Source organism: Lissotriton vulgaris, chromosome 5 (genome assembly GCF_964263255.1).
Source record: "Lissotriton vulgaris chromosome 5, aLisVul1.2, whole genome shotgun sequence".
Taxonomy (NCBI): Eukaryota; Metazoa; Chordata; class Amphibia; order Caudata; family Salamandridae; genus Lissotriton; species Lissotriton vulgaris.
In genome coordinates, this window is record NC_141693.1 from 849,885,250 (window position 1) to 849,904,594 (window position 19,345).

The following is a 19,345-nucleotide window of genomic DNA, read 5'->3' on the forward strand; positions in this document are numbered from 1 at the left end:
AGCCGGACTGGGAGTGGTCCAGGGATCCGTTTGTCTCGAGGAAGGCAGCCAGCTGTCTGTTGACGGTCTTCTCGATGACTTTGGCAGGAAAAGGGAGGAGCGAGATGGGGCGGTAGTTCTTGAGGTCAGTGGGGTCTGCTGAAGTGATGCTATGGGGTGCGATGACGGAGTCGGCCTTGTTGAAGACATGGTGTGGGTATGGGTTGGTTGGTGATCCGGAGTGGATGGTGTTCATCGTGCGGCTGGTATCTTCGGTGCTTACCGGGGTCCAGGCGCGGAGGGTGGTGGTGGGGGGCGTTGGTTCGGTGGTAGGGTGCGTGGTCGGTGTGCCGAAGCTGTTGTGTATGTCTGTGAAGAACGAGGCAAGTGAGTCTCAGAGGTCTTGCGAGGGAGTGATGTCATTGTTTCCGGCGTTGGGGTTGGAGAGCTCTTTGACGATGCTGAAGAGTTCCTTGCTGTTGTGGGCGTTGTTATCCAGTCGTTCCTTGAATGCTGTCTACCACACAATCCAGAATTCCAGTTTGCACAGGAGTCAGAAAACATTGACCAACTCAGAATCGTGGACGGATTTGTCAACCTAACTGAAACACTGTTGCTAATGCAATCTGAAAAAATCCACTTCTTGGTGCCAAGATTCCTAAATCTAACGTCATACTTTAAAACTGTTTTTTTATTTTTATTTCCGGTTCAAATAAATTATATAGGAAGCCTGCCCTGCTACATGCTGCAACACCCTATGATATGGACTGTAAGTGATTTCCTTATTTATTATTTGTCCATTTCTAGTTGCTAGATTTAATATCATCAGATGAAATGCTGCACTATCTCCCCACAGAAGGGATCCCAACGGAGAGGGAGTGGGGCACAAATGTAGAAAAGCGAAGTTTCCCAAGACTGGGAGTCACCTTTCAACAACAAGCCATTGACCAGCAGCCTAATTTGCGGTAAGTAGAAAGTGGGCTAAATCTTAATATGTTTTTGCTTGGCTTTTGCTTTACTATTAAAAAAATCCTGTTTTTAACCTTTTGGACGCTGATGACGGAACCGCTCCGTCATCAGCCGCGGTAGCGCTGTGCTGATGACGGCATTACACTAAAGGGGGGTTTGAACCCATGCAGTCACGGGGACCTGGACGCTATGTGGTACATGTGGGTAAGGGGTCCCCGCAAAGAAAGGCTGTGTTGTACTAGCTACACACACTAACACTACTACACTCACAAAATTCACAATTTCAAGAAATTTCACAAGTATTGCATTTTATTAACAACACTAGACACCTGCAATGGTGAATTTACTTCATATTATTTGATATTGGATAGAAAGCCCCAGAGGGGGAGAAAGGAAAAGGTGGGGGGTGCTTAAAGATGTGAAGTTCAAAGAAATAGGCACATTTAGTCAAAAACAATTGTTGATACCACAATCAATAAAGAATCAAGCATTTCAAATGCAAAAAGCCTAAATTTGTGGCCACTATTAATGAATTATTAAAGAGAGACATTCTACGGTCACAACCTATAGATGGAATTGTCAGGGGCTTGTGCCGGATGTCCAAGGGAAAAAGAGCCGTCCACGTTTCGACCCCTATCTATAGGTTAAATTAGGTCCTTAGGCGGGGTCTTCATCAGGACAAACAAGGGAAGAGGTTGTGGGGCAATTATATCTGGAAGATTAAAAACAGAATTTCAGATATTGAGAGTGACAAAACTTAATTAAAACCGTCGTAGTCACGACGGAGTAATTTCTTTAATAGCAATTACCATGGTCAATAGGCCTTAGAGCAGGGGTCTTCAAAGTGTGGGGCGCGACCCCCAGGGGGGCCACGGAGTGATTCAAAGGGGGTCGCGCATTCCCGATCACACTTCTGCCCGGGGCCCATCTGACTACAGGGATTCAGCCCCTCTCCTCCCCCGTAGTGTCTCAGCTCGAGCTGCAGTGAGCTCCGCTGGGCTGTGTCTGCAGTCTTATCTCCAGCACAGCCCGGCACCCCTGAGTTTCACAGGTCGTTAACGGCCATTTGCATATTTACATACCTTTTGAAAACTGATCACTGAGGCTGTTTTTTTTTTATAGTTCCAGTACCCCCTGGGCCCCAACTCAGCCTTTCCCTTACATTTGTATTTTACATTTACTGCAATAGTGTGAGAATGTATTTCATGAAAAGAAATAATAAAAAGTAGAGTTGCCAGAAGAAAAAAATACCAGCCATTTTTCAACACACTGTTTGCTACCTCTCACATTTTGTTTGCTTTATATACTTTCACAAGTGCCACCATTGCCTACGTAACGTTTGTTCTTGTGTTTGAGTGTGCCATTTATTGCAGTATTATACCTCTACTTTTACTTTGTACGCTTTTGTAACCTGCACACATCACTTTTTCCTCCTGTAATTGACCGTTTGCTACCTCTTGTATTTTGGTTGCTCGCTATTGTCACTTTTGCCTCATGTAACTTAACGTTTGCTTTTGTACTTTGTTCACTTGTAATTTTCTCCTCATGTAACATTACTGTTCCTATTCTGAAGCGCTCTGACACCTTCGGGTAACGTCCGCGCTATATAAAAACGCATAAATACATTCGTAATGGGACTTGTCTGTCTTTGTTCTCTTTAATTATCAGTCATGGATCATTGAGGCAGCCCTAGAACACAATTAAAAGTGCTTTCTATTTATATTTGCTGTTCCAAGTATGCACAGATGAGTGCTGAAATATACAGCTTTACGTGACTGCTTATTTTTGTACCGTCTGGGACATCAAAATATTGAGCAGGCAACCCTAAACATAGGACTGGAAGTATGTTGCAAGATCAGAATATTTATTTCCTCCACCCTCGATCCCTGATTAATGTCATAATAGCAATAGTTTAACCTATATCTTAAACCCTACGCCGCAGTCAATAATATGTTGAGTTACTTCAAGTGTCTGGAAATGCATCCTGCATTCAGAGAACTCACTTCTCATTCTAGCACTTCACTTTCATGCTCACCCTGCATTCACAGCTATCACAATGCACTCACACTGATCACCAGGCACTCACATCATTCACCCTCTCACCCTGCACTCGCAGTGATCACTCTGCAATCACAATGCACTTGCGTTGTTCTCCCTGTACCTCAACCTGCAGTCACGCTACTCATCTGCACTCATCCTGCACTCATGTGACACCTCATTCACCTGCCCCTTCACTGCTCAATTTGCAACTCGCTCAAACAAGCCCATCATTAACCATGCATTCTTTCATCCCACTCTGCACTTATATCCACACTCAAATTCATATGGCCACCTCACTCACCCTGCAGTCACTCCTCTTTCCCTACTCTCATACTGTGGCATCGCTCACCGTGCACTCACATGGGCACTCTTCTCATCCACAGAGGGCAGGGTTTTAGGGACCCCTGCTGCTCCCGGACAGGGCCAGGTGAGCTTCAAATGTGGCAGCACGTATTCCTGCGGAGTGGAAGGCCCATCACAAAGGTTGACTAGACATCTTTCTGATGTTAATTGCTGTATTTTGGTTGTAAACTGATACTGTTTTATTGTGAGCAAAAAAAATGTCAAAATAATGAAGCAATTCTATCCCAAAATAACGTGGCATCACATAACATTTACATTTTCCTCGCACACAATTTAGTCAAGCCTTCCGTGTAATTTGGTCCTCACCTGCCTCGTAATTCCAGAAGCCCTGCCTACAGGTTTAGAAATGTTTGTCAGGAGGGGGTCCTTATGACTGAAAATGTTGACAGGGGGGTCTCAGCACCCAAAAGTTTGAAGACCTCTGCCTTAGAGGGCTCTAATGTGGGAACTCGAAAGGACCACTCAGAAGTAGTGGACAATCACAACGATACGAATTCGCAACTACAGAGGAATTAAAAAAGAGAGAAGAGCAATCTATTATCAAAAATGTTTCAGTTCCAAATGTTCCTTCCAAAGATACAACTTGATGAGTAGACTTACAAAGGGTTAAACTCATTCATCTGAATGGTGAAAATACGTCAAGCCACAATGGTCAATGGCCATCTGCGGAATGTGTGCCACAGCATGCGAAGGGCGCAATCTTAATGGTAGCGCTGTGGGTGAGAATTAAAGATAGTCTCAAGATCTAAGAATTGACTACTGAGGAATAAGGCCAGTGTTGGGTAGATGTACTTACATCATTAATCATCACAATCCATCAAATTATTTGATTGACAAATAATGAACCAGCACCTGCAGGCAAAGTATAAACATAATGCGGGCTATCAATTAGCTTAAGAACATAAGGTGTCTGGACACAAAGAATTATTTGTGGGACTAAGGAGATGTTACATACAATCCTCAAAATTCCAAATGTGATTGGGGAAAGGCAGCTCGTTTCTAAAGCGTCAGATCAGTGGCGCGCTGTGGGCAAAGGAGGGTGAAACTAATAAAAATACATATAGTATTATTACTGTATCTCACCTAGATATGTATCTCTATAAGATTCGTTTGTAATTCAAAACCTGCTGCATCTTAGAGTCCGACTGGACAATACCATGTGGTATCCCTACGCAAAGAAAAGACGTATGGTGAATGAAAAATAACTTACTCTTATCGACTTATAATTTTGAATTTTGAATTGAAGGGGGGGGGCAGCTTGTTCCTAAAGTGTCACAACCGTGAGGCACTGTAAACAAAGAAAATGTGCTTTAGTTCAGAAACTGCTGCATGACGGAGCGGTTCCATCATGGCCCGCTCGCCGCGCCTGCGCGGCGCGGATTCCACGCCTGCGCTGGGCATTCCATTGAGCGGGCGGGGCCATGACGGAACCGCTCCGTCATGAGCACAGCTCAACCGAGGCTGGTGACGGAGCGGTTCCGTCACCAGCATGGGCGCACCGCGCTGCGCGGCCACCCCGCTCCCTTAGCGCTGTGGCAGAATAGCCGCCACAGCGAAGGTGTTAATGGTAAAGAGCACAGTTTTGTTTGCAAATACTTTTTTCGCACTGTATCGTAAAGATGAGTGTGGATCTGGTATTGTGTAACAAAGTAGTCGTACAAGTTTAGATAGATGGTCTGTGTTTGAGATCCAACAACAACAAAACAAGGCACAACACAATATCTCAGCAACATAACAAAACATCAAAATAGAACAAAATGATGCAACAACAACAGGGGAATCCTCCACAATGGTGGAGGAGCATCTCCTCAATAGCTCAGAGCCAGCAAGTGAAAAATAAAACGATATCTCAGTATTGTTTTATTTTTCATTTGTCGGCTCAGAGCCAGCTTGTGCAGGGAGGGGCAGGCCGGGGCATGGGACAGGGAGGAGGATTGCTACGTGCGCTTTTAAGTGCGCATTTGTGTTTGGTCGGCCGTCTCAGGCCGGCCAAACACACAGGCCCACTTAGGATTCTCCAGCCCGGCTGCATTGAGCAGCCGAGCTGGAGAAACCCCACAGACTCACTGAGCGGAGCATCTTCTCAGTCCACTCAGGCCAATCACTGTGCTGCTCTCATATGATTGTAGTGCAAGATTGGATGGGAGTCTGATGCTTTTCCAGGGACTCCAGGAACTATGGCAGAGGTGCGCGAGGCGGACGGCAGCACCAGGTAAGTGTTTATTTTCATCACTAACCCTGTCTCCCTCGCCCCCATGGGTGCTCCTCTGTGTGCGCCCTGCTGGCCCCTCTCCTCCTCCGTGTTTCCTGCTGGCCCCCTCTTTCCCCCTGCTCCCGGTATTATATTGTGTCGCCCGCCACTGCACAATAATACTGCAGCTTGATGATGCAAAATGTTATAATGACACAACAAGAAAACAAAAGACACCAAAACAACAACAAAGAGATACCAAAACAACCTTAGATTTACATGGCAATGCTACTCAGTGACAATTAGCATAACTGCTCAACAGTGTACAAATCCAAAACCTAACATCAATCCAACACAGCAATATGCCAGCAAAACACTGCCACGATGGCAGAGAAACATAACTTCAGAAGCACTACACAAAATACAGTTACAAAACTATACAGATGAATACAAAAAAGCAACAATATGTCAGCACTACTGCAACAGCATCCCAAAAAATAGAACAGTGCAAGTTCACAATAAAGCGAAAACGCATTAATACAACAAACCCACATAATAATTTCACAACAATCAAGGCAACAACCCAAGAAAGAAAGAAAGAAAAAATGCAACACCAGAGCATTCCAAATGAAATGTACCGTTCCATAATTCACAATGTAATTTTCCAGGACAAGTGTCAAGATTCTGGCAAAGTCTTTAAGCACTGGATCAGTGAAATACATTCCATGATACACACACAATTTGCTACCAATTACTGATACAGAATACTGTGTGTTCATAATTTTTTGAGAAAACAGAGGATTATGATTTTTCCATCAAAATGGTGCATAATATTACACGGTTCCTGATCCCTAACATACTGTGATCCCTAGGACAGTTGCACAAGGCATGCATTAAGAAGGGTGCAACTTATGAAGAAAGAAAGCACTGAACATCATGGAGCAGATTTACAAGCCCCTTGCGCCGCCATTGCGTCACTTTTTTTGATGCAACAGCAGCGCAAACAGTGCGGCTAATTTACATTGTGATGCGTCTAGGGAGATGTGTCACGTTGTAAAGCCCTGCGTCACCTTATATCTGCGTCAGGTATAATGTATGCAAGGTGGGCGTTCCCGCTCAAAAAGCCATGCAGAACTGATGCAGTGAAATTTACAATATTTCACTGCATCACTCTACGCCTTCACTGCATCAAAATCCCTACGCCTGCTCGACCAGGCGTAAGGAATGACACAGGGCTTTTTGAATGGGACTCACCTATCTGTTGTGGAGCTTTACTGGAGTTATGTCACTTTCATGAGCAACTCCAGCAATGCGTCACTTTTGGGCAAGCAGATGCATCAGAATTTCTGACGCATCTGTTAATCCTTGCGCCATGGAGCACTGAAATGTAAATACAGCGCATCCACGGTGACGCAAGGACATTTGGTGCTGGCGCAAGGAAACTGCTGCATCTATGCGTCAGTTCCAGGTAAATCTGCTCCCAAGTTTCTAGGTTTTCACTATAAATAGTTGTTTGACCAGGAAAATTACTTTACGGTGAGGAAACCTTGTTTATGGTTAGGATTGAACAGCACCTTTTAAACTGAATATCTTACAGTCAAAGCCTCCTAGTGACACTGGGTCAATGCCCAACAATGAGTGAGAACAGATCTTGGTTCTGAAGGTGGCAGATAATAGTGTGGACCTCAGAGTAAATTGGAGTGGGGACCCAAAGACAGAAAGTAACCCATAGGACCTCTTTTAGGTTCTTGCAGTGGCTCCTACACAGGTTGCTTGGGTGCTGGACCATTGCGCAACAGAGCATGGGCAGGACACCCCAAGTTGCGGTTCTAAGAAAAAAAAATTGTTTCAGGGAACCGATGGTAGCGATGAGCTTGACCCTGTGACATCCACAGTAGAGATTAGTGAGTCGCAGATCGGAAGGCAGAGATGCAGGGTCTCCCAAAGCAAATTTAGGCACAGGCAAGAAGTGCCCGCACCAGGCAGAGCCACCACTTAGATCAACTGCATTTGAATATTGATATTGACTGCCCTCCTCTCTTCTTTGACGAGGGGTTGTGAGGATGTGTTTGTACTGTACTCTTTGTCAGAGTCCCCGATGTCCATCAGCCCTCTAGGATATTTTATTCAGGCAAGGTGAGCTGTAGTAATAGGGCTGCCAAACAGAGCTTCAGCATGATATGAGTCCAAGGGCCTTATTACGAGTGTGGTGGTGCTGGTGCGGGACCGGGCCGCACCGCCAAACCAGTGTACAAACTGCCTGCCAGATCAGGAGTTTTCCCCTGGTCTGGTGGTTGGTTCTTTGGAGTTCCCAGGGCAGTGCCTATTTAATTGGCCCCAGAATGGGAACATCAAAGGCAGTACCTGCACGGCATGAACTGCTGCAGTCTATGCCGTGCAGGTTCCGCGGTGCATGCACACAGGGAGAATCCACATGGCATAGGGTTCCTTTGTTTCCTCTCTGCCGTGGTTTTAAGTGCGGGCTCACCGCCATGAAATCCGTGGCAGAGAGGAAACTCATAATATGCTTAGTGGGACTGCGGAGGTCACACCAAGTATATTGCGGCCTCAGGATCGCCGCACAACAGCCAGCGGTTCCCATCACCGTGAGTCTGGCTATCGTGGACCGCCAGACTGATAATAAGGCCCTAAGTCTTAGCCTTGTGGAAAAAGGCACCAAGCAGCACTATGTTCAGAAACTGCAACAGCATGGTCCGTGCAGGTTTGAAGCAATGGAGACTGTCTCTTTCTAGAATATAGCGTCCAGTATACAAGCTCAGTCTTTGCTAGTTTGGCAGTAACCAATTGCCAATTGGTTCAAGCGCATTCATATAGTTCAAAAAGCCAACCATTCATGTTGGGCTGATGTTCCATTCTGGTTGCAGGATAGAGAAGGTATTTTCCTGCACCAGAAATGGCTTTTCAGGACTAGGGCCTGCAACTCAAGTCACGTACATTCTCTTTAGACCAGTTTTGTTGGGAAACCTTATTTATTCACTTTGTCCAGGCCAGGGACAGAGGAACAGGCAATCGGGAGAAGATGTACCTGTTGTTTTGCTGTGGGGACCAACCATTCTCCATCTTATGTTCAGCGTTCATGCGAAACAATATTTGTGCAAATTTAACGTTGTTATTCACAACATGTGTAATGACACTCAGTAATGCATTTACTTCTTTGTAAAATAAGGCTAGGCTTGTCTAGCTTACTTGTGAGTAATGTTCTTCTCAGGATTTTCTATGTCAGGACACCTACAAAAGAAGGTGACAAACCACAAAAAACGTGTAAGTTTGTGGGTATTTTATTTCAAACTTTTTGGTGGTAGGTTTGCACTCTTAAAATGGTCATAGATTTAAGCCTGTCAAATTCAGAAGTAAACCCATTTTATTGGTGAAAAGGGGTTAGAAAACCTAATACATTGGCGGGGGTGCACGGGAGAGTGTTCTCTGTGTGAAAAATGTTTTATTCATGGTGGACAAAAACATTTATGAATGCCTACGTTATTATTTCTGAATACGAGTACTGCTGGAAAGCATAGCTGATAAAGATTTCCAGGAGTACTATTGCATCTGTTTTTTAAGTCCCTTAATAATAAAAAATGTCCTCCTAATGTAGCAGTAACCGTGTAGTATCAAATTACTGACTTTCTCTGTTAATCGGTCCCATCCCAATAACATTATTCAGGAATTATCAGGTTTTGAACCTTTGGAATCTTTTACATTTTGACTATAATTAACTAAATTAATCATGACATGAAATTGAGTATTTTCCCATTTGTGCTACAGATGTCACACTCTTATCTTTATCGACCCTTCATCCAAAGCCTCGCTTTGAATTCATGTGCTATGCTAGTAAAGCCCTAAAAAAAATAATTTTACTGATAGCGTGCTTTTCCTACAGGTATACAACTTCCACTTGAGTGTTAGGTATTCTTAACATTAGCTTGAGTAGAATGCTATTTTTGCATTTCTGATCACTTTTGCAGCATAATCTTCTGCTTTGGGTGTTTATTATTGAAAAACAAAATAGTTTTCCTAGCAGGTGCACAAAACATGCCAGTTTCCTGGCAAACTCTTTGCCTAAAGAGCAACTACCAGGGCAGCAGCTTTTCTGAGTGCTTAGAGTTTCCTGCTGAGCATATGGAGGATGGCTTTACAAAGGGGGGTTGGCCCTTCACAAGGCGAGCAGAAAGCGTAGCCTCCACTGACCTGGCAGGCTGGCTGGCAGCTCACCTGGTCTGCTCACCCTGAGCTGTGTCAAACAAATCCACGTGAGTATATTGTAAATCACTTTATGTGTTTCACAGAACAAAACAACAAAACCATAAATATTAACTTTTTTGTGTGGTGGTACACTGTTTCAAGCAATTGGTTTAATTGTAGGACTGAAGACATGCAATATGCAAAATATGGTGACTTAGATGAGGGGTTCTTAATCTGGGGGTCTGCAGCCCCCTGGAAGTTTGTCAACACCTACTCCGCGGGCCCATGACTATTTAGAAAATGAAATAATATTAGCAGTAAATATACATATATGCTTTTATTACAAGATCAAGTGAACAAATGCATAGTCATGACTGATGTGTTTCAGCCTGCGCCTTCCTCCAGACTATCTATCTATCTATCTATCTATCTATCTATCTATCTATCTATCTATCTATCTATCTATCTATCTATCTATCTATCTATCTATCTATCTATCTATCTATCTATCTATCTATCTATCTATCCATCTATCTATCTATTTACAGGGCCCTATAGCTAGATACAGATTTTACATACCAAACCATACACATTCAGTAGTTATAGTTATCTCAAGTAACTATAACTCATGCCCTGAAGTAACTATAACTCACGCCCACGCCATGCACAATTTTCTCATCAATAATTTTACAGCAAATGGTGCAGTGATATTATCAATTATCTCATAGAAGATGTCATAAGTGATGTAGTATCTGAGGTAATTAGCAGTGCATGGCGATGGCATGAGTTATAGTTACCTTAGGGCATGAGTTATAGTTAATTGAGATAACTAGAACTAGAACTGCTGAATTTCTATGGTTTTGTGTGTGTAAAATCTGAACCTAACTATAAAATCCTTGTAACCTTTTTTTGTAGTGAATTTCTAAGGTTTTCCTCTTTAATACTTTTTCCTACATATAGCATCCCTATAACGTTAGTTTTTTCAGTAAATTTCTAGGGTTGTTTAATGCTATTTTATAATTATAACATCCCTGTAACCTTTAGTTGTTTCAGCGAATTTCTAGGGTTTTTTAAAATGTAAAGCAATATTTAATTTCCATACGTTAATACAACTGCTGGAGTGCACTGCCTTTGGCTGTGCATGGTGGTGGATTAGCTGCTGGGCGTTACATGTGGCCAGGCCCTGCAGCAAAATCCCCGCATGCAGCCAATCTGCGGGCCACCTCCTGAGCCACTTTCATGAGAGGTGGGCATGCGGTCCCCCTCCCGAGGCCGATTTTGGCCCCGATGGTGCCATCCCCTGGGGATTAGCTCTATAGTTAATGGGGAAGGGAGCAGGCAGCCCCCCTCCCTGGCCCGATTTTGACCCTAAGGACCCCATTGCCTGGACCCCAGCCTACAAATGGTGGGTGCCCTGTTGCACCCCTAGGGTACCCACCTTATCCCGGTTGGGTGCCGGGGGAAGAACCAAGGCTTACGCAGCTCCAGCTGACTCTTCGCATCCAGCCGGTGCCAGCAATACTCCCACCTGCAGGGAGTATCAAAAAATGCTGCTTTCTGTGGGCGGAAGCAATATACAGAACTGTTTTCCTGCCCACATCACGGCTGGCAGGGAAACCGATCTGAATTCCTCTCCCAGCTGGCATAATTCGTGTTTGCTCTTGCTTGGTGGGAGTTTTGAAATTGCGACTGACAAGCACGAGCAAACACAGGTTTCCCTGCCTGCACCAGCATTGGCAGGGATGCTGCTATATCTGGGTGGTGGAAACACCGTTACATAGCAGGAGCAGGCCCTGGGAGATGGGGGTTCTCAGGGCCATTAATGGCTCTATGAGGGGGGCCTCTTGGCTCCTGTCCCTTTTGAAATTGCAGTCAGACTAGGGGGATGGGGTCCCCTGGGTTGAAAACAGCCCAGAGAATGGGGCTGTGGCCCCCCTCCCACTTTATGAACTACTCACACACCCACCCACTCATACCCCCATGGAACCTCTCTGACACCCACTTACACTCCCACACAACCCTTCACATATCCATTCACAGACCCATACCAGTACTCACACAACAAAGCCACTCACACATCCACTCCCTCATACTGCTGCTCACACACCCACTAACTCACCCATACAGCCACTCATGCACCCACTCATTCACCAATACAGCCACTCACACATTCAGTCATACAGACACTTGTACACCCTTACAGCCACTAACACATCCACTCAATCATCCATACCGAACTCACACAACCACTCACTCACCCATACAGGTATTCATATACCCACAAACTCACCCATACAGCCACTCACACTGCCACTCACTCACCAATACAGCTACTCACACACCCACTCACATACCTCTACAACTACTGACACAGCCACTCATTCACCCATAGAACCACTTACATACCTATTCACACATCCATACAACCAGTTACATACCCACCCACTTACCCTTACAGCCACTCCCACAGACATTTACTCTCTAATACAATCACTCACACTCACTCACTTACCTATCCACACATTCAAAAAGCTACTAACTCACTCATATAGCCACCCACACACCCACTCACTGTCCAATATAGCCAGTCACTCACCCATACAGCTACTCACATACCCACTCACACATCCTTAGTCACTCACACACCCACTCACACACCCATACACCCAATTAGACATCCACTCAGATGAGATAAGTTGGAAATAGCATGACTAATTACTAAGACTGAAAGAATAGTAATTTAACTTATGCTGTAGCTTTGTATATATATTTAACTGTCAAATGTTTACAAAGCGCTTAACTCATGGAATGATGTCATCAGTGATGTCATTTGAGATGTCATCAGTGATGTCACTGCCCATGTCATGAGGCGATGTAATATGTGAGGTCATAAGCAGTGCATTAGCTCAGGTAACTATACCTGCTAAATTTCTATGGTTTGTATAAGTAAAATCTGAGCCTAACTATAATGTCCTTGTAACCTTTGTTTTTTCAGTGAAAAAAATTAAAAAAGAATATATATATATATATATATATATATATATATATATATATATATATATATATATATATATATATATATATATATATATATGTATATATATATATATATATATATATATATATATTACCTACTGGCGGTCGCCAGTAGGTATATATAGTTAGGATTTTTTTCCTATGGGATTTCTGAAAATTCTATGTCAAATAACTTTGGCGTTTGTGGACGGAATTGGCTGAAAGTTTCAGGAAAATGGCACATATTGTTTCTGAGCAGCCCCTGAAAATTTTGGGGGGTTTCGTCAAGGGGGGGGGCGAGAAAAAAGGGGGTCCCAAAACGCGTTTTTCCCATTCATTTTTCCATAGGGCGGTTGGAATCACTTTTAGCTCGAACGGCTGAATGGATTTATACGAAACTTGGCAAAATTGTAGATATGGTTTGCCCGACGTGCCTTTGCTATGTCTCAATATATGTGCTCCAGTGGATTTTGAGAAATTAACGTTTTAAAAAACAGATATATCTGTGACAGCGCTCCGGTTAGCACCCCGGTTCGCGTACCTGACGCGTAACGGAACTTCGCGAAGTGAAGCTGATTGGCTCTCCGGTGTCTGTCAACATTCTAAACAGTCCGGACCGGCCGCCATCTTGTCTCTCGGTAGGATCGAGAGACAAGAGGTGGAGAAAAATGAAGGGGGAATTTAATGAAAGGGGGCAAGGTAGACCCCTCCTGACCCCCAGGAATGATGTGGGGGTTATTAAAGGGTCCCGTGGGGCAAATAAAAAAAAATCGATTTTTCGCGGTAGAAGCACTTCCCGGTACGCGAACCGGGTAGCTCACCGGTAGCGTAACGGGAGTTCGCCATTTTGTGTTTCAGTCGAATTTAATCACAAGATGGAGGAAAAACAATGTGGAAAATGGGTATAAGGGGGCACGGGAGACGTATCCTGACCCCCTAGGTTTTCTGAGGGTGGCTGAGGAGGCTCATATATGTCGGGAAAAAAAATTAATTTTTCGCGCGGTTAGCTGCAGGTATGCGAACCGGGTAGCGAACCTGGAAGCGAACATAAGTGAAAATTAGTGAAAAAAGGTACATTCGAAATTTAAAAAGAGTAATTATAGTTAAGGTAGCTCTGAAAAGAGCTTTTGGGTTCTGTGTAAGTTCTAGGTACTTATAAGTAGGTACCAATACACAGTCTTAAATTTTGTATGAAAACTCTGTTTCCCTCATCTGAGAAGTGCACACCATCTCCTCTGTAGATATCTTGCATGTAGTAACGCAAGTTATTGTTGTAGATGGCGCCCATTCCATGGTCTCTCATATAAGCTGAAACAGACTTATTTACATGCTTCCTCGCTTTCTCAATTTGTGGACAAATTTGATTGGACCACCTCCCTTTCTGTCTTTGGCATATATTAGAATATACGAAAGCAGTTTGAGGAAAAAGTGCCATTAATTGCTCAAAGGTGTCCTTTAAGAGCATTTCCATACCTACCCCAGTCAAAGTGCCCAAATCATTTCCTCCACAGTGCACTATTATGAGGTCAGGGTTTGGCAAATGTAAAAAGGTTTTCACCAATGGTATCAATTGGTGACATCTCTATCCTCTTTGGCCAATCCATTTGATTTCCACATTTTGTAAATTGAGGTTGTGTAAATTTCTGTTATCAGCATACCTGTGAGCCCAGCGGATGTAGCTATGTCCAAGAATCCAGACAGAAAACATGGTGAGAGGAGGTTCTGCTGCAGTCAGATGAAGTGTGGGAATGAAATGGCAGTTGAACCAGTAGGAGTTTGTAAAGAAAAAAAACTGTGGAGATTCAGTGCTAATGATTCACTAGCAATGATTGGTGGATTTCCATTTCTGAAAACAGAAAGTTAGGGTGCATGGATGTGTTCTTTGAAAGATGTAATTTGAATGGTTAAGAAAAAATGATTTTAAGAAACATCGCAGTGGATTAGCAGGTGTACTGAGAGTTCAGAGTTCATTTGAAACATTGTTGTGTGAGCTTGTAAACATGAGAAGTCTTTCAGGAGGTAGTTGCTATGGAAAAAGGGCAGAAAGGGCAGAGGGGGGAAGGCTGTTGATTTGAAAAAAGTGAGGGAAGAGTTTTGATTGGGTGACATGAGAGATATGTGTGATGAAATACAGCATGTCTGTGCCTTTGTTGGTTGCAGCCTCTGGAGTGCATACCCTTTGCTCTGCTAAAGAAAAATTGGTGTGTGTCTGAGACTGTTTTGAAATTCAAAAAGCATTTGCCAAGGTGAGAAAAAATTCATTTAATTTAGATAGAGACTAGTATAGTTTATGGAGAAAATAAGGAAGCCAGCTGTGCATTTAAAATGTTGTTTTGTGTCAAGTGTTTTCATTATTTTTTCCAAAAAGATTTTGCTTATTTGACAAATTATAATTATAGATAATGTGAAGTATTAGTACTGACAGGGTGTGCTTGTACATAGGAGGTGTGCTGTGTTTTCAAATTATGACCAGAAAATCGTTTTTTAACAAAAAGACATGCTTTTTACATTTATGAGAAGGACAACATGGGGTGTGCTTTTTAAATAAATATTTCACTTCCCAACATGAATATGGGAGAATAATTTGCTTGTTTGTTGGTTTAAAAACTCGTTTCTTGAAGTCATTTAGGTTTCACAATATGTTCTGCAAGAGTTACATAGTCAACATGGGGGCATATTTACAAGGCTTATGAGACACATTCACGTCATTTTCCCCATTTTAAAAGTGACTTTAAAGGTGGTGCAAGGTCCTTGTAAATACACCCTCATGAGTGCTTTGCAAATTTAAGTCATTTTCCCCTGGTGCATGTGCCTTGTAAATATGCCCCTATGTGTGCTAGACAATTTTAAGGAACTTCTCCCATGAATCTGGGAGACTAATTTGCTTACATGATGTGTTTAAAAATCGTGCTAAGGTGAGAAAAGATTCATTTAATTTAGAAAGAGATTAGTATGCTTTTTGGAGAAAATAAGGAAGCCAGCTAGGGTGTGCTTGTACATAGTAGCTGTGCTGTGTTTTCAAATTATGACCAGAAAATCGTTTTTTTTAAAAAAGAAATACTTTTCACCTTTATGAGAAGGACAACATGGGGTCTGCTTTTTTAAATAAATATTTCATTTCCCAACCTGAATATGGCAGAATAATTTGCTTGTTTGCCGGTTTAAAAACTCGTTTCTTGAAGTCATTTAGGTTTCACAATATGTACTGCTAGAGTTTCATAGTCACTATGATAATAATGATATACATTTAGGACTGTTTAGGGGGCATGGATATGCTGAGGCTTCTGTAATTGTCAAAGGAGGAGAATTATGTACATTGCACTGCTGCATACAGTCCTCACCTTCTGCGTACTTTTGGATATGCTAGACTATATCTGCTCAATGAGATACCTAAGCTGAGGAAACACAGGTGATGTCATTGTGAAATGAGCAGAAATATTTGCACGTTTTTCAATTACATCACCTGTGTTTCCTAACATTACTAATCACATTGTGCAGATGAGGTTTAGGCCTGTCCAGGGAGACAGAGGAGGTCTGGCCTTTGTTCAAGTGTGCAGTGGACATGACTCACTTCATCTGTTGGCCTGCACATGTATTATGTCCTCTGTACTCTTCAACAAGCCAACATTTCATCTGCAACCCTGAGTAGGCCTCACCTCAAACAAATTTTTGTGACTGCAAGACCTGCCTTTTTGCTCCTAGATATTTCTTGGTTTTACCATGGCTGCCAGACAATCCAGCATACCTCTGGATAGGCCACACCTTATGCTGGTGCCAGGGCCTTGTAAGTACGCCCTCATGTGTGCTTGGTAATTTTAAGTCACTTCCCCCTGGTGCAAGGGTCTTGTAAATACGCCGTCATGTGTGCTTGGCCATTTCAAGTCACTTCCTCCTGGTGCAAGGGCCTTGTAAATAAGCCCCCATGTGTGCTTGGCAATTTTAACTCACTTCCCCCTGGTGCCAGGGTGTTGTAAATACGCCCTCATGTCTGCTTGGCAATTTTAAGTCACTTTCCCCTGGTGCAAGGGCCTTGTAAATACGCCCCCATGTGTGCTTGGCAATTTTAACTCACTCCCCCCTTTGTCTATGTTGTTAAATTACTGTAGGTATAATTGACAACTAGTGTGTTAATTGTTTGCCTACTGTTATTGGTTTACTGTTTGGTAATAGTGGTTAATAACAAATTTTTTAAAAAAATTCCACATATTTAACTGAAGATCTTTTGAAAAATTTAAAAATGCCCTCAAGGCAAAGGAAACAAAAAGAAGCAAAGCGACTTACACTCCACCTTGGTAAAGATTTGCAGCAGTCCTCTACTATAAAATCGTTTCAAGTTGCCAAAAAAGCTCCGGGTAAGAAAATGAAATCATTTTTAAAAAGAATTTGCAGACAAAAAAATACCACTATTGAACATGTTTTGGTAATCAATAGAATTAGGAAACTAAACAAGGTAATTTATGATTTCAAATCAAATAGTAGATGGAAGAGAGTAGTTAATCGTAGTAATTTTTGTGAAGTTTTCTCAAGAGAATGGATGCATAGTTCAAGTTGTGAGGCATTTTTTGATGAGGAGAGTTACTTCCAGGACAATGATTTGGTGCATGCAGTTGACACCAGTGGTCGAGCATATGAGGTAAAAGATGGTTGTCCGGTTGAAAAAGAAAAACTTGTGTCTGCAGATGCAGAAGAGGTGTTAGGTGATGAGGTTTTAGGAAGACGTCCTAAGGGTCCAGTGTACACCTGGAAATGTAGTAGTATTTGTAGTGTGCGACAGGATTCCATCAATTTGCTTTGTGATTTTGTTCGTACATTTAATAAGAAAAGTTTAAAACAGAAAATGAAGTTGTTGCAAGAATTAGATCCTTGCAGAGTGAGAGAAGTAACAGGTTTGCATGGGCATTCACTGGCATGTCTTTCCAGAAGAGTATGCCAGAGTGTTTTTCATCATTTCAGGATGCTTGCAGTGCATCAGAATAAAGTGAGGAAATTAGTGAGAATGTTGTATTATGCTAAGAGTCCAGCAATTATGCTTAAACAATTGAGCAGTGCTCTTTTGCATGGTTCAGAACTACATGTGAAGAATATTTGTGAAGAAATTGAGTTCTGTTACTTTGCTAGTAAAGAGTAACCCTGGGCGAAGAACTACGCTCCGTTTGCGGAGTTTGCGGAGTTTTGGCAACTCCGCGTTCCGCGGAGTTCGCGTAGCTGCCGATAACTCCGCTATCCGGTGCGGAGCGTAGTTGTCGCGCGCTAAATAACATTGTCGCGCGCTAAATAACATTATCGCGTGCGCGGCAATGGCTTACCTTGGTTCTGCGTTCGCTTTTTCCCGGTCGCGTCTGCCACCATGTTTGTAAACCCTCCCGTGCGACTGTGCGCGCTAGCCATCCCGAGCATGCAGGCAACGCCCCGAACACGCGCACCGCGCTCCCGAAGACGAAAAACGGCGCGCGAACGGGCCCAGCAAGCAACTCCGCATGGTTGCGGAGCTACGCGTAGTTCGCGGAGTGCAACTACGTCTTCGCGTAGCTCCGCGGAGTCCGACTCCGCGAACTACGCCCAGGGTTAGTAAAGAGAACAATGTTGAAATTGACCCAGTAGAAGAAGGTAATGTGGAAGAGAGTGTACAGATTTCTAATATAGATAAGTTTCACAAGGAAAGTTCCATCTTTCAGGTGAAATCAAGTGAGAGGCCTAATTTCACGTGTGTGTGTTGTCGACGGACTTATTATAAGAATCAGACTAAGTTAGTGGATTTATATGCAAAAAGTGAAATGGAAAACAATAGTGAATGGAAGGATTTTGCCACATACTTGATGGTAAAAAATTGTTTTGATTTGGGATCGGACCAACGTATGTGTACTTATTGTTTTAACAAATTAAACCAAAACCGGATGCCTGCTAGAGCGGTTTATAATAATCTGGAATTGGTTAACATTCCTTCTGAATTGAAGGATTTAAATACTTATGAATCTATTTTGATTCAAAGTGTGCATCCCTTTCAGGCTATTGTACGAATGGAGCCAAAGACAGGGAAATTGCCTCCATCAGATTTACAGAGAGGATTAAAGGGAAGAGTTGTTTATTTGCCTTTCGATTTGAAGAAAAACATTAATACAATTGGAGTAGAGAAAGTGGAAGAGGAACCTCTGGTTATCCTAGTTAATGGGGTTCTGACAAAGAGTAAGAAAATCTGGCAAGATTTAGTGGATGTTAGGAAAGTCAAAAAGGCAACATTGTATTTGATAAAAAACAATGAGTACTACAAGAATGTATATGTTGCAGAAGAGGAAGTAAGTGAAGAAGAAGACATCGAATTGTGTGCTGGACAAATTGAGAAAGTAGAAGCCTCTAAAAATGAAGAAATATATGAACATTATAGTGTTCATCCTTTGCATTCCAAGGAAGTCATGGGGAATGCTATTGAGTTGTTTCGAATGAAACAAGCCAAAGGGAGTCCCATTAGTGTTTGGGAGGAAAGTTTGGAAGCTCGGTGTTTTCCACAGTTATTTCCCACAGGTCGAGGAGGACGATATGATGAGCGACCTGATCAAATTCCTGCTTCTGAATACTGGACTTTACGATTGT

The 19,345-nt window shown here is 42.9% G+C and overlaps 1 protein-coding gene across 1 annotated transcript in view; it reads left to right on the plus strand.

Annotated features, from left to right (window-relative positions):
* The window catches only part of LOC147711687 (uncharacterized), an 86,915-nt gene that overhangs the window by 57,160 nt on the left and 10,410 nt on the right, over positions 1-19,345 (plus strand). The window contains exon 3 of the mRNA XM_086919518.1: positions 787-944. Within this exon, the coding sequence (XP_086775644.1) occupies positions 787-944 (158 nt within the window). The remainder of the gene's footprint in view (positions 1-786; positions 945-19,345) is intronic.